The sequence below is a fragment of the Helianthus annuus genome, chromosome 5 (assembly GCF_002127325.2).
Source record: "Helianthus annuus cultivar XRQ/B chromosome 5, HanXRQr2.0-SUNRISE, whole genome shotgun sequence".
In the NCBI taxonomy this organism is placed as follows: Eukaryota; Viridiplantae; Streptophyta; class Magnoliopsida; order Asterales; family Asteraceae; genus Helianthus; species Helianthus annuus.
Window position 1 is genome coordinate 21,040,464 of NC_035437.2, and position 25,290 is coordinate 21,065,753.

The 25,290-nt window shown below is 40.8% G+C and overlaps 1 protein-coding gene and 1 long non-coding RNA gene across 2 annotated transcripts; both read left to right on the forward strand.

The window, feature by feature from the left end:
* Window positions 1-11,883: 11,883 nt before the first annotated feature.
* Window positions 11,884-13,171, forward strand: LOC110938630. The gene is made up of 3 exons (XR_002591542.2): window positions 11,884-12,013; window positions 12,561-12,617; window positions 12,915-13,171. It is a non-coding gene; the product is annotated as an uncharacterized LOC110938630 (long non-coding RNA).
* A 1,188-nt stretch (window positions 13,172-14,359) lies between these two features.
* LOC110942793 lies at window positions 14,360-20,422 on the forward strand. The gene is made up of 3 exons (XM_022184558.2): window positions 14,360-15,500; window positions 19,812-19,868; window positions 20,166-20,422. Exons 1-3 carry the CDS (start codon window positions 14,360-14,362, stop codon window positions 20,180-20,182), a joined length of 1,215 nt encoding a protein of 404 aa, XP_022040250.1. The 3' UTR covers window positions 20,183-20,422.
* Window positions 20,423-25,290: the final 4,868 nt, after the last annotated feature.

The window sequence follows — 25,290 nt, forward strand, 5'->3', positions numbered from 1 at the left end:
ATTGCGACCGTTGTTTGCCTTATACGAGTTTTCCCTACTCGAAGCTTTGGTATTAAATACCAGATTCAACAAGTGCTCAGGCAGTCCTTACCATGAGTCTTCCTTGAATTGCCAAGGGCTTAATATAAAAACTCTTGATAACTACTTGCTTCTCATTACCTTGACTATAGATTTGGTTACAGGATTACTAATCCACTACTATTATTATGCCGAGTTCCTATACTGCGGAAACAAGGATAGAGGATAAGGATGGTTCCTAACGGATATATCCATCTGATATTTGAAACAGTTTCTGGGGTACCATTGGCCAATCCTACTTTATACTTAACGCTTAGAGTTTTTAACAGGCAGATTCAAAGATTTATAAAATCCATTGTCTATGAAAGACTTATCTGAACCTCAATTAAGTATTACTCTAGCATGAGCGTTATTGATAAAGGAATTACCTGTTGCGATATTGGCATCCTGATTAGCTTCTTGAGCATCCATTTGAGAGTTTCCAGCGTTGTTCTTCTTAGTCTTTCCAGGCTTCTCGGTTTTATTCGGGCAGTTAGTTTTGATGTGCCCTATTTCTTTCCAACCGTAGCAGGTTGCGTCTCTAAACTTCTTGCAATCCAAGGTCTTATGCTCCTTGGACTTGCAAATTCCACAGAGTAAAGGCCGGGATTCAAATCTGCATTTCCCGAGGTGGTTTTTCCTACAGGTTTTGCATTTGGGCTTTTTATCTAACTGCCGGTTGTCTTTCGAGTCCTTTCCAGACCTAGCTGCTCCTTTCTTGGCAGCCTTAGGGCAATTAGTACTGATGTGCCCCTTTTCACCACAGCTGAAACATTTTGCATCCTTCATGTCCCTACATTCGTGGGACTGGTGGCCAGCTCTTTTACAGATGCCACATTGCTTTATCTTTTGGTTTAATCGACACTGCCCCCAATGTCTTCTTTTGCAGGTTTTACACTTGGGTTTTGCCTCATTTGGCTTGAACTGGCTATAGTTTGAACTGGCCTTACCCTTTTTACAACCCTTACTCGGGGTGTTATCGGACTTTCGCTTGTGTCCCTTCAACGCACGGTCCACAGCGTTGTTTACGGCCGTATCTATCATAGTCTGTAACTCGGTCCCCGATAAATTCAGTCTTGCATCATTATTCTGATTAATTGGATGATTGGGAGTTTTAGAGGGGTCGGCCATGATGATGCTTCGAAGGCTACAAACCAAGAAGTAATAGCTTACTTAATTATAGGGAATTGTCGATCTTGATAATTTAAATAGCCATGGTGCAACAAACCATATAGGCCAATAGATAGTTTTAAGTTTATTTGATCATGTTTTGCCTAGGTTTTTAAATAAGCCATCCTTGGCGTTTAAATGGAATAAAATCCTTTATACTTACTAGACAGGGGACATAAGTCACGACTGTCAATGTCATAGTGACATCTTATATAGCACAAAGGCTTGTTCCATAGGACTTTTCGATGGCACAGATGCCTTGTCACTAGGGAAATTTTAAAACATAATCAATGATTCCTTTGGATCGGAAAATTTCATAATTCATTGTCCTGACAAGAAGTTATGAAATATAACTATCGTTTTCATGTATGCATCTTTGCCCGTAGGTATACATCCCAGGTGGATGTTTAGATGTGTACATCATGTTCGACGTTTATTAGCCATGATTCCTATCGACCATATAGGCTAATTAAGGGGTTTGGAAGTTCCTAATATAAAGGTGACAATCGTGATTTTATCGTATCACTGTTGTCGGGAGTGTTAACACGTTTTCAAGTGTTTAATAAGGATCTGAATCTCTTTAAACAGGTCTTACCATCTTAGCCAGGTCCCTAACGACATTCAAGCTAGGTTATACCCTTTGAGACTCTTTTTAATATAAATACTGGCAGGAGAAGAATGATATTTATTTTATTCAGGATTATAATTATCCTACATTTATTTAAAATATAACTATGGCATAAAAGCCTAGTCACGTAGACAAGTTTAATTTATAACCAGGATTTCCACAGAATCGAGGTATTTGGGTCTGAGTTACAGTTCATTACCCTTCTTGACAGTGAGTTGCAGACTTCTACTGTCTCTTAGTCCCAGAGGACGTTATTTATTACCCGTAGGCACTTCATCCTTAATGGATGGCTATTTTACTTACAAGGAATTTTTTAATAAATCCCAATTTTCAAATTTATTACCCGTAGGCACTTCATCCTTAATGGATGGCTGTTTTACTTACAGGGAATTTTAAATAAATCCCAATTTTCAAAGATGGCCTGTGTGATTTATAATGCATCACAATTTGCCCAACATGTTAACACAGTTTCAGATGTTAACATAAATTTGGAATCTTTTTGACAGGTTCTACCATCTTGGCCACGTCTGCGACGACACGTGGCTAGGTTTCACCCCTAAGATTCTCTTTTTAACATAACGCAGATCAATCCTAAATTGAGACGTTAAGTATGAATCTGAATCTAATTATGGAGATACCATCTTGGCTCTGTCTTAAATGACACCCGAGCTAGGTCTTGTCCCTTTTTAGATTTTGCCATCTTATAATAATTGTATATCTTGCAAAAAGGAATGTTACTTTAATTTATTTCATATATTATATTCTTATATATTGAATAAATGAAATTTTGATAAAGTATTCCAATGAAAAAAAAAATACTGAATTGTCCAAAAAGGAACTTAAAAGAAACAATGTTGTCCTCAAAGGGACCAAAAGATAAATACCGTTATAAAGACCTCTAAGGAAACGATCTTCAGTAAAAGGAGTCTCTTCCTCGATATTTTATTTCTGAATGCTTTCTCCTTGGATGTTCATTTCATTTTAGCCGTGGTACGAAGCTCAGCATCTCGGGGCTCCGGGTGTGGAGAACTCCTATTACGGCTCCTTCGCTTGGCGACGTATCCAATATATAAAATAATTGGAAGCAATAAATTCCAGATTAGAATCGAGAGTATTCCTATGTTAAGTCTAGACTCAAGTATGTGCAATTGTGTCACTGAGATTAAACACACTAGGATAGTGTTTAATTCACTCAGCGTTGGCTCTGATACCAACCTGTCACACCCCGATCTCCACGTGTCACCGGTGGGCCCGGTGTGGGGTAAGGTGACGTGGTTGGCGTCATCATAGACAAACAACACAATATAATAATGCACAGCAGAAGCAGAATAGATTCGTTTCAACTTTAAATAAAATGTAATAATAAATATCATATGTAGTTGAAACAGATCCACAGGCGGATCAAATAAAATAAGATAATTGTTCAACAGTTATTGTCGTCCGAGCTTGCGAGACTATTGTGGACGCTCTAGGAGACATCCAGCCTAGTACGTGTAGTACCTGCACTTAACCTTTTGGGAAAATACGTCAGTTTACACTGGTAAATACAAGTTAACTGACTCATTTTGAAAATGATTGAAAATTTATTTAAATGCACATGGCATAAAACATTTTTATAACTTGGGATAATTATGCAGTATAAACTTGTGAACGAATTACATGCTACTCGTACGTTTGGTAGCCCGGGATCTTCTGTCCGGGTTAAAGATTAGTAGACACACCACATTAAAGAGTTATACACGACGGGTGTACGCCTACACCCCGTGATCTGGTCGTGGCCATCTCGTAAGATAATGCCAAGGATATCCGGGACACGGTCAATAACCCCCCAAATGCTTAAAGTAAAACAAGACTGTTTAAACGAGTCGGACAAACTATTCCAATTGCATACCCAGGGGTGCAAGATTTGAACGCTCGATCAAGCGGTATTCTATATACCGTACCCCAAGCCCGTATAGGGAAAATAAGTCAAAATGTATTTACCTGAGCTAAATATAAATTCAATCTCAGCCGTATACCACCAAGCAAGTACAGATAGCTTTTACTGGTTCTCCTATTCTGGAACAGAGGTTTATAATAACCTATTAGATTCCTAACGGGTCTTTATTTAAGCCTAAGCTTAGACCGGTTAGTTTTAAGGACGATACGGTTCAAGCGCACGATTAAGCGAAAGACCGGATAGAATGTGATTTAGACCCGACAAGTTTGAATACTTGTATAATACGGGTATACTAAATACATTCTGGATTTTGAGATAAAAATGATAACGTTTGACCCGTTTCGGTCAATTTATGCAAACTAGTTACATAAACCGAACCGAACGCTAAAAGGGCGTTACGGGTAATCAAAAGAGTCATATGCAAGTTCCCTGAGATAATATGCTTTAAATATGATATAATATCAGCAAGTTATGTTCTATTATGCCCCGAATGGATTTAAACTCAATTTACGCCTCATAAGGGCATTTTGGTCATTTAAAAGATTATAAAAGAGTCAATTTGGAAATCTGAGTTACGGGTCTGAATTATACAGTAAATATACTTAATTTGTCATGTTATAACAGTAGGGTATGACCCGTAGACAAAACTTATCATTTAAAATCAAACTATGCACCGTAGGGGTATTTTAGTAATTTCACAAGGGCTAAAAACGTCAAAACTGGAAATCTGAGTTCAAAATCTTATACTTACTGTTATTATATGAAAATATGCTAAATACATCAGTAGGTATGAGTCTTATATGTTTAATATGAGTATAACGCTTACAATGCGCTAAAAACGCTAAAAATGCGATTTAGAGCCGTTTCCGGGTTTTTAAAAGAAAGCTGAGATTTTTATATTTCCAGAATGCCCAAAATAATTTATTTAACAAATAAAATCAGTAGAAAAAGGTTTGGGGTCAAAAGAATGTATAAAACTCATTTTATGGCTTAAACGGTCAAAACCGGCATTAACCGAATCGACTTAGCGACGTATGATCCGATCAGCCAAAAATTAAATAAAAATCTTCAAAAATCCCAGAATATTATATAACATCAGTGGGTAAAAAGTTTTATATCGAAAAGTGGCCTGAAATAGGTTATACGCTAAATGCGCCGTTTATTTAACATAAAGATATAGTTTTACGCTATCGGCCATAACTCAAAATCTGGACCACCAACTGATCTCAAATTTTCGGTGCAAGTTTATAAATTAATAATAAAGATTTCTACTCTTTCACTTTTCCAAAAATCACGTTTTATATCAAAAAGGGCAAAATAGTGAACTTATAAGCATAATCGGAAACACGCATATGAATCGGTTAAGCATAGACTCAAGATGTAAAAATTCCAGAAAGTTATACATAAATAAAAATGGTCAAAAATACACTCTAATACAGATCTCAAACATGCATGCACGGATCCGGATCGATAGTCTACGAAAAAGTCGTTTTATAAGACTTTCGGTTCCGATCCGAGTTTATACTAAAGATTGTCGAGTTGATTATGATAAAACACATTCTTATATTCATTATAAGATATTTTTGATGATCAAACTGATTGCATGTTATCTACATTACCATTTATGCTATATTTCGCAAAAACGATTTCTGTTGACTTTTTAAGAACATCTTTGACTCGACAAATAGCATGCTTAGAGTGGGAATCAGAGAATGCCCTTTTGAGGGTTTGTTTCCCACATAAATACCAACTTATAAGTGGTTTCAATTTGAGAAATGACAGAGCCAAACTCGTTTAATCGAAAAGTCAAACTATATGAACAACGGATTGACTTTTTACTAATAATCAAAGCTAGAACGAATTATAGAATGATATGAATGCTTACAAAGGTCCTAATGAAGCCTAGAAAACACTTGGAGGCTGCCTTGTCGATCAGATTATCCCTGGAGAAGCCTTGTGAAATTTTGATAGTTGCTATGTTCTTGTTTCTCTAACTCAAGTGCCCAAAATGTGAGCTTTGATCTGAATTATAAAGGAAATCAGATGTTGTAAGGAGTCTACATGTGTCTATACTTGCATGTCCATCCATTGGTGCATAAGGGAGGTGATATTAGCTGTCAAACACTCAAAAATTCAGACTTAACAGCAGCTGATCGCGAATTCTGCACCTGGGGCTGCCAAACTTTGATTAAAAATGGCAGCTTTGGTCCCTGTCTTTGCACGCGAGGTTTCGGCTATTTATTTTGACTCGTAAACCCCCAAACTTGGTTTTTTAAGAACCTTGGGACATTTACCAACATGGTAATGTCCTCGGATAACTTTGCGCTCACCCGAAAAGCCATGAAATTCGACGTTGACGCTTTTAACCCCTCAAGTACGGTTTTGGCCATAACTTTCTCATTCGATAACGAAACTTCCTGAAATTTTTACCACATATTCTAGTGAGTATATTTTAGCATTGCAAAGCTTCGGGTCTGCCAAAAGTTCACTCAAAGGTATAAATTCAACATGTTGACACTTTTAGCCCCTATAGTTTGTAATTCCTCACTTTTGTGCAATTTCCGCTTCGTATGATCCATGGTCCATCCGTTTAAGGTCATAAACATTATGTAGGGTTATTATAGAGTCTATTTATCCATTGTTGACACTTTGGACCCTTACGTTCCATAGTTTTCACCGTTTGTCAACTTTAGTCCCTCTAAAGTTTGTTTTTGCATATGCAAAGTCTATGACACGTGTCAATACATTATTGGACGTAAATTTTCGAGGTGTTATAGTACGTGTTGGATATGAGCGTAGCTACTACAACCATGGGTCAGGCTCATTGTTTCGTGTCCAGAGCAACTGAAAAAGAATCGAGATTGTGGCACCGGAAGATGGGACATATACATCTTAGAAAAATGAATCATTTGGTGCACAATGATTTGGTTACAGGAGTTCGTGTCAAAGGTTTTCATCTGGAAGGGGAGTGCATTAGCTGTGTTAAAGGCAAGCAGAAGAAAAAGTCACACCCTACAAAGCAAGTCAATTCAGTCTCAAGACCCCTGGAGAGACTTCACGTGGATTTGTTTGGTCTGGTGAATGTCAAGAGTATTACGGGAGATAAATATTGTTTTGTGGTTACTGATGATTATTCCAGATTTTCGTGGGTTTCATTTTTAAAGACGAAAGACGAAACGTTTGACAGTTTGATGGCGTTGTTCAAAAGAATTGAGAATCTGTACCAAAGGCGTATCAAAAGAATTCGAAGTGATAATGGTACTGAATTCAAGAACAGCAAGATGGAAGAATTTTGTGATGAACGAGGTATTTTGCATGAGTTTAGTGCTTCGTACACTCCGCAGCAGAATGGAGTCGCAGAACGCAAAAATCGGACACTAATCGAGACGGCTAGAACTATGCTCGCAGATTCAAAGTTACCAATAATTTTTTGGGCTGAAGCTGTTTCCGCCGCATGCTATACGCTCAACAGAGTTCTCACTGTCAAGAAGTTCAACAAAACATGCTTTGAGCTAATCAATATGTCACACCCCCAAAAACCACATGCGGAACACCACCGCTTGGAGGCGTGACCGACCAGGATCCAGCCACCAATTATACTGAGCATTTATTAATAGTAGAAATATTTACTATCCAAAGTAGTTAGCAACATCATAGTTTAAGTTCGATAATTAGTTTAACAAAACAGCGGAAGCAAAAACCAAATAGTTTTAAAGATGGTTCTTAGTTCAAGATGAGTAAACCCAACACACGGGTTTTGACGAACACTACACATCCCCAAGCAGCAGCTCCTAAGTCACTGGTTACCTGCAAAGCATGCAGTAAGGGGTCAACAATAATGCTGAGTGAGTTCACTAGTTGTCCAGTTTTAGTTTACCAAAAACTTAAGTTGTTTAGATAAAGCATTTATAATCACGTTGTGGGGAGCTACCCCATTTGTAAGCTCACTAAACTGTAGATACCGAAACTGTTGACGGAAAATTGTTGTGCCCCGAGTCAATGTCTATCGTCATTGACCATGTTGCAAGGTCTACTAGTTCACGCCCGACCTCCCCCGGTCACGGTGTGAGGTTGTCAAACCTAATAGCGCTATCAACTAATAACCCGTTCGCCCCCGGCGATTAATCGGTACTGTAAGCAGGGACTTAAAGTGATAGAGTTTCGTTTAGCATGGCTAGTTGTGATTTATAAATAATATCCAAACGTATCTCCCCCGGAGATAGTAATTACCCATTCTGGTTTCCCCCGGAGTAATGGGTCAAAAGTGTTTTTCCCCAAAGTTGGTAGTTTGTTCGTGTCCCTCCACGGGACGCATGCTTTTTTTAGTGTGTGAACTCACCTTGGGTTGCTCGGCAAATTAGGTTACTTTGTCAAACACGCTGGTCACCACGTCCTAGCATGGTCACCAGTAGGTCAGGTTTGGTGTACAAGCAATCACGTAAAATCTACACATAACTAACACGAAGCATGCATAAAATCAGACAGTGGGTTATTGGGCCGGCCCTAACATTTACACAATCAAACAGCAACACATAGTCCAGTCAACAGGCAGCCCATATTAAACACATTATGGCCCAATAACCAAAGTGGACAGCCCAGTCGCAACCAGGAGGTCTCGAGTCGCAACCAGGAGGTCTCGGCTTGTCACGCTGTGTTTGCGAGTCGCAACCGTGTGGTCTCGAGTTGTCACGCTGTGGTTGCGAGTCGCAACCGTGTGGCCTCGAGTTGTTACGCTGTGGTTGCGAGTCGCAACCGTGTGGTCTCGAGTCGCAATGCTGTCCTTTTCTTGTTCACGTGTTGATTCAGACTTAGTCAGGCTAAATTGTACCAAGCATCAGGCCCAAATCAGGAAACAACCAATAAGGTTTCAACTAACAATTTTCCTAATCTGACCATTAGTAAACATGGATCAAACATTGCCCTTTTTAAACCTTCAAGTCATCTTCAACAAGTTCATCACAAGTTCATCAATTTTTAGGGTTTTCATCTTAACATAATCATACACTTTTATGAACCAAAATCACATATTTTTAACAAGATCATCATGCAAGAACAAGAAAACATACATTTTGTAACTTTAAACATGACTAGATTGGTTTAAACATTCCTAAAATATCATTCTTTTATTTATTCAAATGTCAAGTTAGCATGCTCATAAACAAACCACAACAATCTTCATGTTTCTCATGATTTCTACTCATTTAAGTAAATCAAGATCATGTAAAAAAAGAGGTCAAGTCATAACCATTTCATTCATCAAGCATACAAGGCATCTAGTACACATATATAACACTAACCGGTTGTGAAGAAGGAGGAGCCGAAACAAAGGAAAGGAACCGAGAAGATGGAGTGTCCGAGTGATGATGATCTTGACCGTGTTTCCTTGTGATATCCGAACTTGAACCGAAAGTTGGAAGAGAATGGGGTGTTGTTTGGGGTTTCTAGTGAGAGAGAAGGTGTGTGTGTGTTGGTAACTAAAGAATGGAGAATGAGGGGAAGTTGGGATTTATATACAAGGTTTCAAAATTGGCTAAGGGGTTTCGGCCCAAACCGGTTACGGCCCAAGAGTCCCACTCGAGACCGAGTGGTCTCGAGTCGTGGTCTCGACTCACCTACATATATATATAATACATACATACAACACATATCATGCAAAAGGTCACGTTTCCATTTAATAACATATATATACACCAAGATATTACAAGATATTCGTTCGGAAAAACCTAGAGTGTCACATTATCCCCAAGTTTTAAGAACTTTCGTCCCGAAAGTTAAGGCAACCACTGTCAAGCTAGAGTATTTCAACGGGGTGTCACATCATCCCCCCGTTAGTTTGGAATTTCGTCCCGAAATTCGGTTGTAGCTTCAGTGCTGGGGTTTTCGTTTGGGAACAACTGGGGATACTTGGACTTCATCTGGTCTTCCCGCTCCCAGGTAAACTCTGGGCCACGCCGTGAGTTCCAACGAACTCGCACGAGAGGTATTTGGCTACGTTTGAGGGTTTTGATCTCTCGATCCATGATCTCAATCGGTTCCTCAGTAAAGTGCAGCTGTTCATCTATAGTGAGTTCCTTGAAAGGAATTATGAGTGTTTCATCTGACAGACACTTCTTCAGATTAGACACGTGAAAGACATTGTGCACTGCACTCAGCTCTGCAGGCAGGTTCAATCTATAAGCAACCTTACCGATTTTCTCGGTAATTTCGAATGGTCCAACATATCGCGGGTTCAGCTTGCCCCGTTTACCGAAACGAACCACACCCTTCCAGGGTGAGACTTTAAGTAGAACCCGGTCCCCGACCTGGAATTCTAGCGGTTTCCTACGCTTATCAGCGTAGCTTTTCTGACGATCACGAGCTGCCGCCATGCGTTGTCTGATCTGGGTAATCTTTTCCGTCGTATCTACCACCAGTTCTGGGCCTGTGATTTGACTGTCACCGACTTCCGCCCAGCAAAGAGGTGATCGGCATTTACGACCGTACAGCGCCTCAAAAGGTGCCGCCTGAATGCTAGTGTGGTAGCTGTTATTGTAGGAGAATTCCACCAGCGGTAGATGCTTCTCCCAGTTCTTGCCAAAATCGATCACATATGCTCTAAGCATGTCTTCCAGGGTTTGGATAGTGCGTTCAGACTGCCCATCCGTTTGTGGGTGGTAAGCGGTGCTCATGTCCAAACGTGAGCCAAAGGATTTGTGCATAGCTTGCCACAATTCGGAAGTAAAACGAGCGTCTCGGTCGGAAATAATAGAAGTTGGCACCCCGTGCTTCGAGACTACTTCCTTTAAATAGACTTCTGCCAAAGTAGAAAACTTGTCTGTTTCCTTAATGGCCAGAAAGTGTGCAGACTTAGTCAATCGATCTACTATTACCCAAATAGTGTCATTCCCGCGTTGGGATCTAGGTAGCCCCGTAACAAAATCCATGGAAATTTGTTCCCATTTCCACTTCGGGATTTCGGGTTGCTGGAGTAGTCCTGCTGGTTTCTGATACTCAGTCTTGACTCTTGCGCAGGTTAAACATTTGCTAACATAAGCTGCTATGTGGGCTTTCATGCCAGGCCACCAGTAAGTGGTCCTTAAGTCGTGGTACATCTTATCTGAACCAGGATGTACTGAATAACGGGACTTATGGGCTTCGTCCATCACAAGCTCTCGTAGATCTCCGTAAAGTGGGACCCAAATGCGCCCTGCCACATAGTAGGCGCCGTCTTCTTTTTGCTCTAGTCGTTGTCTCGATCCTCGCAGGGACTCAGCCCTGATGTTTTCCGGTTTCAGAGCTTCAGCCTGAGCATTTCGAATCTGGGTAGGGAGATTAGACTGGATGGTAAGTTGTAACGCTCGCACGCGCTTGGGCGTAGTGTCTTTTCGGCTGAGGGCGTCTGCCACGACGTTGGCCTTGCCCGGATGGTACTTGATGGCGCATTCATAATCATTCAGGAGTTCGACCCATCGACGTTGTCGCATGTTTAATTCCTTTTGCTTGAAGATATGCTCGAGACTCCTGTGATCGGTGTAAATGGTGCACTTGGTACCGTACAGGTAATGTCTCCATATCTTAAGCGCAAAGATCACTGCTCCTAGTTCCAAGTCGTGCGTAGTATAGTTCCTTTCGTGCGTCTTAAGTTGTCGAGAGGCGTAAGCAATAACTTTGTCGCGTTGCATCAACACACAACCGAGCCCATGGATGGACGCATCGCAGTAAACCACAAAGTCGTCCGTTCCTTCAGGTAATGAGAGAATAGGAGCACTACAGAGGTTATCCTTTAGTTTCTGAAATGCGGTTTCCTGAGCTTCACCCCATTTATAAACCATACCCTTCTGAGTAAGTGTAACACCCCAGTTTTCGTATGTCTTAATATAATAAATTAATAGTGAGAATTTAACGACAAAGAATGGTAAATATAAATTTTTACCATTATACCCTAAAATATAAATATATGAATAGGTTAACTAAGAATGTGTGAAAATAAAAGTTTAACTATCAATTAAAGTGCTCAATAGTTGAGGGACCAAAGTTGGACAATTAGAAAGACAATTTAATAAAAATTGTCAACACAATACACACACATCAGATATGTGTGTGCGTGTATATGCGACCAGAAGGGGGGCAAGGAAGAACAAACCCTAATCAACACAAATCAATCAAATTGAAAGGGGATTTGGAGTCTAGGTGAATGTATGACTTAAGAATGGTGATCACCTAAGTGTTTCTTGTATCAAGTAAGTCAAATTTTGCAATTTGGTGATGTTTGATTTAAGGGGTCTAGTATAATTCGTGAATGTATTGCTAAATTCAGTATGATTAACAGTTTCTAAGGAGGTTTAGACATCACTAGATGCTAAATTTTAGTATGAACATGATTAGGGCAAAAACCCACTTGCATGTCAAAATAATGCTTGGAATTTGTGAAGTTTGTATGTTAAATTGATGATTTAATTATGAAATTGTTATGAATGTAGATTTAGAATTGTATGTTTTTGATTTGAATGATAAATCCTAACATGGTAGTATGTTTATGTTGCTCAAGAATGAACTATGGAAGTTGTGCTTAAAATGCTTGTACATTATGCTAATCTAGTGATATGCACACCATGTGTTTGACAAAATGTCTAAGTGAGTTAGTTATGGCTTTTGCATGAATACTTGTTAAGATGATGCAACTTTCTTATGATAATGATGTATGTAGTTATTAAACGCCATAACATACCATAAGGATTGTAAAATTAATGTTGAAAGAAAGCTAAAGTACGGGATTATGGTATATAGGCACAAAGAAGGAAGAAGGCGCGAGTCACTCAAAGGCACAATCATCACAAGATCGCGGTAAGTTCATATGAACTTTATTTACTTTAATGTAACTTTTCGAAAAGTGGTATTTGGTTCTATGGAATTATTGTAAAGGTTCATAACGGGTCGAATGATGTAAGTATATGGAAAAGTGTGGTCTTTAATGATTCATGGTGAATGATTCGGAAAGTGATACGTTGGATACTTCCGAATGGAAGTATGGATGCTATTAAGGTAACAAGACATGTTAACGGGTTGAACAATGATAGGTAATTAAAGGATTTTTGAAGTAATATGTGTTTGAACTAATAATGTTTCCGTTATAAAATGTAGGTAAATCTCTTGCTTGAATGCAGCGCGCCCGAACCGAACACACACACGAAACGTCGACTCTAAGCGCTTCCGGTCCAAGTTGTTTGTTTGATGGGTCAACTTACCATTTTGATTAGTAAATGTTATTTTGTATGTGTCTAGTTTGTTAGTAGAAAGTTTGGATACTAAACTTGTGTAGTTTGTACAAAAGGTTCATGGCGAACCATATACGGTTGTAATTTTGATTATGTTGGTAAGTGTCGTAGTATTAATAGTAATGGTATTGTTAAAAACAGGGGGAAAGGTACCTATTACGAACGGGTCATGTCAAAATTTTGGTAAAATTGTAAGAGAAATTTGTATGTCGATTTGTCGAATGATGAATTTGGGGCTTCACAAGTGGACGTTTATGTTAAATGTCAAATAAAAAAAAATGGGCGTTTCAAGTTGGTATCAGAGCCTAGGTTTGAGGGATTTAAGCATCAAGTGCTTGAACTCAAACCGAAAGCTCGTGAGGAAGTGTGTGTTCGTTTCGCGGCGCAAAGCAAGTAAGTACTTTTTTTAAAGTTGAAAATTTTCTTTTGTAGTATGAATAATTAGTTTCGAAATGTCATTGAATGTTAGGGAATGAATCGTTTCAGTTTGGGGTTAGAACGGGTCAAATAATGTATAAAGGGGTTTATAAGCCGTTTGCTTATAAATCAGCTTTTGATGCGACCCGAAGTGATAAACGGATCCGTAATTAAATTACGGACGCGTGGGAAAAAGAATCGTGTAAAACGGATCAATAACGAATGAGTTATGTCCGTTTTCGTGAAACTTGGGTTGGCTGGGAAATTTTCAGCAGCAATTAAGCAACTGGGCACGGTGCACGGTCGTGCACTGGTCGCACGAACGTGCGTTTCCGAGTAAGACAGTGCACGGGCTTGTGCACTGCCAGGGTTTCCAACGTTCTAGGTGATGCACGGTAGTGCAAATGGACGCACGACCGTGCGGCTGCAAAATCTTGCCGTAAGACAGTAAATCATCACCGTAAGCTTTCTTCTTCCACCGTAAGCTACGGTGGCCACCGTAGCTTACGGTGGCGACCAGACATAAATTTTTCTTTTTCTTGCAATCGGGAGCTAGGGAAGGGCAACCAAAGCTTACCGAGACCGCATGTAGTAACAAAAACTTTAGTTTAAACCCTCAAACTCTAATAATGCTTATCAAGTCGCAAGAGTAGCTCGATATACAACGAGAATGCATGAAATTGAATGTATTAGATGATTTAAACTCGAGGGAAAGTACATGTAAATGTTAAGAAGAAACATTTGATAAGATAAGAACGACACGATACGATTGTCAACGACGACAAGGCATGAAATACGAATAATGAATGGGAAATGTCATGATAAATGATGTTGAAATATGACGTTGGCAAGTATGAAACGAAATCTAATGAATGTACCGAATGTTTTATGTAGATGGCTGATAGGGTGAACGTGAATGATGACGATGAAGCACGCCGAAATGAAATAAGAACTATGGTTGTGGAAGAGGTAAAGAAAGCAATTGAGGCTAGTATACCCCGATTAGCTCAGGAAGTCGAGGGGCAAGTATTGGAGATAGTTAATACCTCGGTAACATCTAAGGTGGAAGAATTGAAAGAAATGATTAGTGAATTGCAAGTGAAGAAAAGCAAACGGAGATGTTCGTACAAAGAGTTCATGGCATGTAATCCCTTACCATACCAAGGGGATGTTGATCCGATAGCTTGCCAAAGGTGGATTTCAAGCACCGAAGCCGTGTTTACACGGAGTAGATGTGAAGTGGAAGATCAAGTAATGTTTGCCACGGGCCTCCTACAATCTCGAGCAAAAGATTGGTGGGATGCATACTCGAAGGAATTGGGGGATGATAAAGTACAGTCGTTAACATGGCAAGAATTCAAGGAGTCATTCCTGAAATATTATAGTCCACAATCCGCAATTGATAAGATTCAGGAAGACTTCTTGCGTCTCAGACAGAAGGATGAAACGATTGACGAGATAACAAACAAATTCCTTGAAAGGGTGAAGTTCTGTGAAGAGATAGCGGGGACGGAGAGGCAAAGGATTGTACGTTACCATGCTATGCTAAAGGCTGAATATCGAGAATTTGTAAATCCCTCTAAGTGTGCAACGCTGAACGAACTAATTGATTGGGCAAGAGACAGAGAAATTGAGATAAAAAGGCAGGTTGAACGGGGAGAGAAAAGGGTAGCGGAGAAGCCTACCAACGCAAGCCCATCGAAAAAGGCAAGATATCAAGATCAAAGCAAGAAAGGGAAAGCAAGTAGTGAAATTCCGACTTGCAAGACGTGTGGGAAGCATCATTCGGGTGAATGTTTGTCAGGAAAGAAGGGGTGCTACAAATGTGGACGTGAGGGACATCCGTTTTATAGGTGCCCCGAAAACCCTAAGGCGTGTTATAATTGTAATGAAACGGGGCACATTAAAGCGGAATGCCCGAAACTCCAACAAGGGACAAAGAGAGATGGAAAGAAGGATGAGCCTCCCAAGGCTCGCGGAAGGATGTTTCAGTTAACCTCGGATGAAGCTAAAGCTAGCCCGGACGTGGTTTCAGGTATATTTTTGGTGAATTCCATGCCTATGAATGTTTTATTTGATTCCGGGGCTAGTAGGTCGTTCATTTCTAATGAATTGTTAGCTCACCCATCGTTTAAGCTTGAAAAGATGATAGTACCCTTAGAAGTAGAAGTTGCTGATAGTAAAAGCTATTTGTTACATGATATTTGTAGAAACTGTAAGATCTTAATCGAAGATGAGGAATTTAGTATAGATCTTGTCCCGATGTACATGGGGGAGTTTAAAGTAGTTGTAGGAATGGATTGGCTTGCCCAAAACCACGCTGAAATTCAATGTGAAAAGAAAGTTATTCATATATTAACCTCGGGGGGGAAACGGGTAAGTGTTCAAGGAGATAGAGTCATTAAGTCGAAATTGTGTTCTATAATCAAAGCTGTCAAACATGTGAGGAACGGGGGTAGAGCTTATCTATCTTATGTGATTGACACCAATCGAGGTGTCCCAAAGCTTGAAGATGTGAACGTGGTGAATGAATATCCGGATGTGTTTCCGGAAGACCTACCGGGCCTCCCGCCTGAACGAGAAGTAGAATTTAAAATAGAGCTAAACCCGGGTACAAAACCGGTAGCTAAGGCTCCTTATCGGTTGGCCCCAACCGAAATGAAAGAATTGATGACGCAACTTCAAGAGTTGCTCGATAAGGGTTTTATTAGACCAAGTGTTTCACCATGGGGAGCACCCGTACTTTTCGTGAAGAAGAAAGATGGTTCGTTGCGAATGTGCATCGACTATCGAGAGTTGAACAAATTGACGGTGAAGAATCGATACCCGTTGCCCAGAATCGATGATCTATTTGATCAGTTACAAGGGGCAAGTTGGTTTTCAAAAATCGATTTGCGGTCGGGTTATCACCAACTACGCGTACGAGAAGAGGATGTGCCGAAAACTGCGTTTCGAACGCGGTACGGACATTACGAGTTTTTAGTAATGTCCTTCGGATTAACGAACGCCCCAGCTGCTTTTATGGATTTAATGAATCGGGTATGCCGACCTATGCTTGATAAATATGTAATCGTTTTTATTGATGATATTCTAGTATACTCTCGCAGTGAAGCAGAGCATGCTTCCCATTTACGTGATGTATTGGAAACGCTTCGCAAGGAAAAGTTATATGCAAAATTCTCAAAGTGTGCCTTTTGGCTTAGGGAGGTACAATTTTTGGGTCATGTGATCGATGCGGATGGTGTCCATGTGGATCCGTCCAAGGTAGATGCGGTGATGAATTGGGTACCCCCGAAGAATCCAAGCGAAATAAAAAGTTTTCTGGGTTTGGCTGGGTATTATAGGAGATTTATCCAAGATTTCTCCAAGATAGCCTCTCCTATGACGAAGTTAACAAAGAAGAGTGAAAAGTTTATATGGGGCGAAGAGTGAAAAGTTTATATGGGGCGAAGAGCAAGAAAAAGCGTTTCAAACCTTAAAAGAAAAGCTCTCAAATTCTCCGGTGTTGACATTACCGGATGGAACGGATGGTTTGGTGGTGTATACGGACGCCTCTCGTCAAGGTTTAGGGTGTGTGTTAATGCAAAGGGGTAAAGTCGTTGCTTACGCTTCGAGACAACTCAAGCAACATGAAGGCAATTATCCAACTCATGATCTTGAACTGGCGGCGGTTGTATTCGCCTTGAAAATATGGAGGCACTACCTTTATGGGGTGAAATGTACTATCTTCTCGGATCATAAAAGCCTCAAATATTTTTTCGAACAGAAAGATCTCAATATGAGGCAACGAAGATGGTTGGAACTCCTTAAGGATTACGACTGCGACATCCATTATCATCCCGGGAAAGCTAACGTAGTAGCGGACGCACTTAGCCGAAAGGAATACCCGACCCCGATTCGGGTAAAGTCCATGAAGATGGTAGTTACTCCTAAACTACTTGATGAAATTCGGGAAGCTCAAATGAAATCTTTAAATGCTGTTGACTCAAAGAAAGAAAGAACGAAAGGATTCATTCATGAATTGGAAGAGAATGCAAATGGTATAAAAACGAGGTACAACCGAATTTGGATACCCCGGTATTGCGAAGTGAAAGAACTATTGTTGAATGAAGCTCACAAGTCTCGATACTCCGTTCATCCGGGGGCTACAAAGATGTATCGAGACTTGAGGATGAATTATTGGTGGCCAGGGATGAAAAGAGACATTGTCAAGTATGTTGCTAAGTGTTTGACGTGTTCCCAAGTAAAGGCTGAACACCAGAAGCCGTATGGAAAGTTACAACCCTTGGAGATCCCGGTGTGGAAATGGGAACATATAACAATGGATTTGGTGACTAAGCTTCCCAAGACAAGAAAAGGGCACGATGCAATATGGGTGGTCGTTGACCGACTTACCAAAAGTGCACATTTCCTACCTATTTGGGAGAATTATAAATCAGAAAAGATGGCGGAAGTCTACATGAACGAGATCATATCCCGACATGGGGTTCCGGTGTCTATAGTGTCCGATCGGGACACCCGGTTCACCTCTCGTTATTGGAGGAAGTTTAACGATGAATTGGGAACCCAATTACACATCAGCACCGCCTACCATCCACAAACCGATGGTCAGACAGAGCGAACTATCCAAACATTAGTTGATATGTTAAGGGCGTGTGTTATAGAATTCGGAGGAAGCTGGGATGATCAACTACCTTTAGTAGAATTTTCTTATAATAATAGCTATCATAACAGCATAAAAATGGCCCCCTACGAAATGCTTTATGGAAGGAAATGTAGGACCCCGGTTTGTTGGGGGGAAGTGGGTCAACGAGAAATCGCGCCAAAAGAGGTAGTGACCAAAACGAATGAAAAGATTGATATGGTTAGGTCAAGATTGAAAGCAGCGCAAGATAGACAAAAGTCTTATGCGGATCGACGAAAGCGACCAATAGAATTTCAAGTGGGAGATCATGTGTTATTAAAGGTCTCTCCATGGAAAGGAATAATCCGTTTTCGTAAACGCGGGAAGCTAGGCCCTCGATATATCAGGCCATTCAAAATACTCGCCCGAGTTGGGGCGGTGGCATATCGGTTAGAACTACCACCTGCGCTGGATGGGATTCATAACACCTTTCACGTGTCTCAGTTGCGAAAGTGCCTTGCGGATGAGACGGCATACGTGCCTATGGATGACATTGAAGTGGATAAGAAGTTAAATTATGTTGAAAAACCTGTAGCAATCAAGGATTTTAAAGTGAAGCACCTCCGAAACAAATCTGTTCGACAAGTGTTGGTTCAATGGCAACATAGGAAGGGATCGGATCTCACTTGGGAAGCGGAGGATGATATGCGAAAGCACTACCCGGAATTATTTGGTACGTAGTCAGGTTTCGGGGACGAAACCTTTTATAAGGGGGTTGGACTTGTAACACCCCAGTTTTCGTATGTCTTAATATAATAAATTAATAGTGAGAATTTAACGACAAAGAATGGTAAATATAAATTTTTACCATTATACCCTAAAATATAAATATATGAATAGGTTAACTAAGAATGTGTGAAAATAAAAGTTTAACTATCAAGTAAAGTGCTCAATAGTTGAGGGACCAAAGTTGGACAATTAGAAAGACAATTTAATAAAAATTGTCAACACAATACACACACATCAGATATGTGTGTGCGTGTATATGCGACCAGAAGGGGGGCAAGGAAGAACAAACCCTAATCACCACAAATCAATCAAATTGAAAGGGGATTTGGAGTCTAGGTGAATGTATGACTTAAGAATGGTGATCACCTAAGTGTTTCTTGTATCAAGTAAGTCAAATTTTGCAATTTGGTGATGTTTGATTTAAGGGGTCTAGTATAATTCGTGAATGTATTGCTAAATTCAGTATGATTAACAGTTTCTAAGGAGGTTTAGACATCACTAGATGCTAAATTTTAGTATGAACATGATTAGGGCAAAAACCCACTTGCATGTCAAAATAATGCTTGGAATTTGTGAAGTTTGTATGTTAAATTGATGATTTAATTATGAAATTGTTATGAATGTAGATTTAGAATTGTATGTTTTTGATTTGAATGATAAATCCTAACATGGTAGTATGTTTATGTTGCTCAAGAATGAACTATGGAAGTTGTGCTTAAAATGCTTGTACATTATGCTAATCTAGTGATATGCACACCATGTGTTTGACAAAATGTCTAAGTGAGTTAGTTATGGCTTTTGCATGAATACTTGTTAAGATGATGCAACTTTCTTATGATAATGATGTATGTAGTTATTAAACGCCATAACATACCATAAGGATTGTAAAATTAATGTTGAAAGAAAGCTAAAGTACGGGATTATGGTATATAGGCACAAAGAAGGAAGAAGGCGCGAGTCACTCAAAGGCACAATCATCACAAGATCGCGGTAAGTTCATATGAACTTTATTTACTTTAATGTAACTTTTCGAAAAGTGGTATTTGGTTCTATGGAATTATTGTAAAGGTTCATAACGGGTCGAATGATGTAAGTATATGGAAAAGTGTGGTCTTTAATGATTCATGGTGAATGATTCGGAAAGTGATACGTTGGATACTTCCGAATGGAAGTATGGATGCTATTAAGGTAACAAGACATGTTAACGGGTTGAACAATGATAGGTAATTAAAGGATTTTTGAAGTAATATGTGTTTGAACTAATAATGTTTCCGTTATGAAATGTAGGTAAATCTCTTGCTTGAATGCAGCGCGCCCGAACCGAACACACACACGAAACGTCGACTCTAAGCGCTTCCGGTCCAAGTTGTTTGTTTGATGGGTCAACTTACCATTTTGATTAGTAAATGTTATTTTGTATGTGTCTAGTTTGTTAGTAGAAAGTTTGGATACTAAACTTGTGTAGTTTGTACAAAAGGTTCATGGCGAACCATATACGGTTGTAATTTTGATTATGTTGGTAAGTGTCGTAGTATTAATAGTAATGGTATTGTTAAAAACAGGGGGAAAGGTACCTATTACGAACGGGTCATGTCAAAATTTTGGTAAAATTGTAAGAGAAATTTGTATGTCGATTTGTCGAATGATGAATTTGGGGCTTCACAAGTGGACGTTTATGTTAAATGTCAAATAAAAAAAAATGGGCGTTTCAGTAAGAGCCGTGAGAGGCTGAGCAATCTTTCAGAATCCCATGATAAATCTTCGATAGTACCCTGCTAGTCCCAAGAATTGGCGGACTTCGGTCGGAGTCTTAGGGGTAGGCCAATTCTTTATAGAGTCGATCTTTGCAGGGTCGACGTGAATTCCATCCTTGTTAACCACGTGCCCAAGGAAATGGACTTCTCGAAGCCAGAAGTCGCATTTCGAGAACTTGGCATACAGCTGCTCATTGCGAAGGAGTTCGAGGATAAGGCGCAGGTGCTGTTCATGCTCTCCTTGACTTTTCGAGTAGATCAGGATGTCGTCTATAAACACGATCACAAATTTGTCGAGGTAAGGTTTGCACACTCGGTTCATGAGATCCATGAATACCGCGGGCGCGTTGGTCATTCCAAAGGGCATGACAAGGAATTCATAGTGACCATAACGAGTCCTGAATGCAGTTTTGGAGTTGTCTTCATTACGGACTCTCAGCTGATGATAGCCCGATTGTAAGTCGATCTTAGAGTAGTAGCTCGATCCTTGCAACTGATCGAATAGGTCGTCGATTCGCGGGAGAGGGTAACGATTCTTGATGGTAACTTTGTTCAGCTCACGATAGTCAATGCACATTCGGAACGTGCCATCCTTCTTCTTAACAAAGAGTACCGGTGCTCCCCAGGGTGATGAACTAGGGCGGATAAACCCTTTATCCAATAGTTCCTGTAGTTGAGTAGAGAGTTCCTTCAATTCCGCGGGGGCTAGTCGATAAGGCGCACGAGCTATGGGCGCTGCTCCGGGAGCTAGCTCGATTTGGAATTCGACCTGACGATGGGGAGGGAGTCCAGGTAATTCTTCAGGAAATACCTCGGGGTAGTCACGCACTACTGGAAAATCCTCAATCCTCTTTTCCTTTTCCTGCGTGTTGGTGACAAGTGCTAAGATAGCGGTGTGCCCTTTTCGTAAACACTTCTGGGCCTTCAAGAACGAGATAACGCCGGAGATTTCTCCGCCTTTGCCACCTTGTACAATGAGGGGTTTGCCAGAACGGCGGGGAATACGAACTGCTTTCTCTTGACAGAGGATCTCAGCGCGATGCTTGGATAACCAATCCATGCCGATAACGACGTCGAAGCTTCCAAGTGTAACAGGGAAAAGATCGATACTAAATGTCTGACCAGACAATTCTAGTTTGCAGCCTTTGATAACATGTGAGGCCTCGATGTTTCTACCATTAGCTAGCTCGACGATATGATGAGAACTTAGTAACGAAAGCGGACGCTTAAGCTTCTTACTAATACGTAGGGACACATAACTAGCATCGGCTCCAGAATCAAATAATACAGAAACATAACGATCATCGAGTAGGAACTTACCCGCCACGACATTGGGGTCATTCCTCGCTTCTCCAGCTCCAATCACAAAAGCCCTTCCTCTAGCACCATTCCCAGCGTTGTTGTTCTGATCGTTGTTTCCAGCTCCCTGATTGTTGTTGCGGTTCTGGTTCAGTTCAGGGCAATTCTTCTTAAAGGGCCCCTCAGCTCCGCACTGGAAACAACCCTTGGCGTTCCCGTGATGTTGTTGCTGCTGGTTCTGCCCCACGGGACGTGGACTCCTACAGTCCTTGGCCTCATGCCCCATCTTGTTACATCGCTGACACTGACTTTTCCCACAAGGCCCACTGTGATGTCGATTGCACTTGTTGCACTTGGGGTGGTTACCGCGATAGCCACCCTGTTGTTGAGTGCCCTTGTTGTTTTCAGTTTTCCTTTGCTGTGCTGGGGCCTGAGTGGGGTTAGCATCCTTGCTTTGATTTCCTTCCCACTTACGCTTGTTGTCACTAGAAGTTCCGACAGTAGCACTGATCCTTTTGGGCAACCGGCCCTCTTCTACGGCCTGGTCAGTGAGTTTGTGAGCAAGTCGAACGATCGGCTGAATGGTAGTGAGGTTGGCTGAAGTTACATGGCTTCGAATTTCTGGAGCCAAACCCTTGACGTACAATTCGATTCTTCGATACATAGGTCGAGACATGTTTGGGCAAAGAGCAGCATAGTCATTTGACAGCTTGGTGTAGGTTTCAATCTCTGACCCAACCATCTTAAGCGCATAGTACTCGTTCTCAAGTTTGTGGATGTCATCCCGGTGACAGTACTCCTCCTTAATCATGTCCTTGAAATCCTCCCACGCAGTAGCATTAGCAGTTTCCAACCCAAACATCTGAATTTGCGCCTTCCACCAGGAAAGCGCGTTTCCTTCAAGTGTAGCAGTAGCAAACTTCACCCAATTCGCAGGGGGACACTCACAGACAGCAAAGACAGCTTCAACTTTCTCAATCCAGTGCAGAAGACCTATGGCACCCTCAGTGCCATTGAAAGGGAGAGGCTTGCAATCCATGAAAGTTTTGAAAGTACACACGGGTGGTTGCGCAGGTGCATGCTGACCTGTTCGTGAGAAGCGGAGCGTATAGATTTAGGGATAAAAGGCGATGTGGCGGTAGGTTCTAAACATCCTAGGATAACGAGTTTACCTCCAGGGTGAGCTGCGAAAGCAGCAGCCACCGTGTTAAGCAGGTTAGTGAATTGAGCCTGAGTCATGTTGATGTTTCCTCTTCCACGTCCACTCATTGTCTTCATAATCAGAAAACATAGTATGAGTGTGGTGTCGTAATGTAGCGAGAATGAGATAGAAGAGAGAGGCGTATCTATCTAATTAGACACACTAGTACGCATAGCAAAACAGGAAACATAAGGTAAGCAAACAAGTAAACACTAGTCCGAGCTATGAGGTCAAATGTGTTGAGCCTTGCACTTGGAGTGTAATGTCGTCGCGAGTCACGGGTTATAGTCTGGTTTTCCTCCAAAAAGATTTTTGCCCTTTTTTAAAACCAAGTTCACTATAACCAATGGCTCTGATACCAATCTGTCACACCCCCAAAAACCACATGCGGAACACCACCGCTTGGAGGCGTGACCGACCAGGATCCAGCCACCAATTATACTGAGCATTTATTAATAGTAGAAATATTTACTATCCAAAGTAGTTAGCAACATCATAGTTTAAGTTCGATAATTAGTTTAACAAAACAGCGGAAGCAAAAACCAAATAGTTTTAAAGATGGTTCTTAGTTCAAGATGAGTAAACCCAACACACGGGTTTTGACGAACACTACACATCCCCAAGCAGCAGCTCCTAAGTCACTGGTTACCTGCAAAGCATGCAGTAAGGGGTCAACAATAATGCTGAGTGAGTTCACTAGTTGTCCAGTTTTAGTTTACCAAAAACTTAAGTTGTTTAGATAAAGCATTTATAATCACGTTGTGGGGAGCTACCCCATTTGTAAGCTCACTAAACTGTAGATACCGAAACTGTTGACGGAAAATTGTTGTGCCCCGAGTCAATGTCTATCGTCATTGACCATGTTGCAAGGTCTACTAGTTCACGCCCGACCTCCCCCGGTCACGGTGTGAGGTTGTCAAACCTAATAGCGCTATCAACTAATAACCCGTTCGCCCCCGGCGATTAATCGGTACTGTAAGCAGGGACTTAAAGTGATAGAGTTTCGTTTAGCATGGCTAGTTGTGATTTATAAATAATATCCAAACGTATCTCCCCCGGAGATAGTAATTACCCATTCTGGTTTCCCCCGGAGTAATGGGTCAAAAGTGTTTTTCCCCAAAGTTGGTAGTTTGTTCGTGTCCCTCCACGGGACGCATGCTTTTTTTAGTGTGTGAACTCACCTTGGGTTGCTCGGCAGATTAGGTTACTTTGTCAAACACGCTGGTCACCACGTCCTAGCATGGTCACCAGTAGGTCAGGTTTGGTGTACAAGCAATCACGTAAAATCTACACATAACTAACACGAAGCATGCATAAAATCAGACAGTGGGTTATTGGGCCGGCCCTAACATTTACACAATCAAACAGCAACACATAGTCCAGTCAACAGGCAGCCCATATTAAACACATTATGGCCCAATAACCAAAGTGGACAGCCCAGTCGCAACCAGGAGGTCTCGAGTCGCAACCAGGAGGTCTCGGCTTGTCACGCTGTGTTTGCGAGTCGCAACCGTGTGGTCTCGAGTTGTCACGCTGTGGTTGCGAGTCGCAACCGTGTGGCCTCGAGTTGTTACGCTGTGGTTGCGAGTCGCAACCGTGTGGTCTCGAGTCGCAATGCTGTCCTTTTCTTGTTCACGTGTTGATTCAGACTTAGTCAGGCTAAATTGTACCAAGCATCAGGCCCAAATCAGGAAACAACCAATAAGGTTTCAACTAACAATTTTCCTAATCTGACCATTAGTAAACATGGATCAAACATTGCCCTTTTTAAACCTTCAAGTCATCTTCAACAAGTTCATCACAAGTTCATCAATTTTTAGGGTTTTCATCTTAACATAATCATACACTTTTATGAACCAAAATCACATATTTTTAACAAGATCATCATGCAAGAACAAGAAAACATACATTTTGTAACTTTAAACATGACTAGATTGGTTTAAACATTCCTAAAATATCATTCTTTTATTTATTCAAATGTCAAGTTAGCATGCTCATAAACAAACCACAACAATCTTCATGTTTCTCATGATTTCTACTCATTTAAGTAAATCAAGATCATGTAAAAAAAGAGGTCAAGTCATAACCATTTCATTCATCAAGCATACAAGGCATCTAGTACACATATATAACACTAACCGGTTGTGAAGAAGGAGGA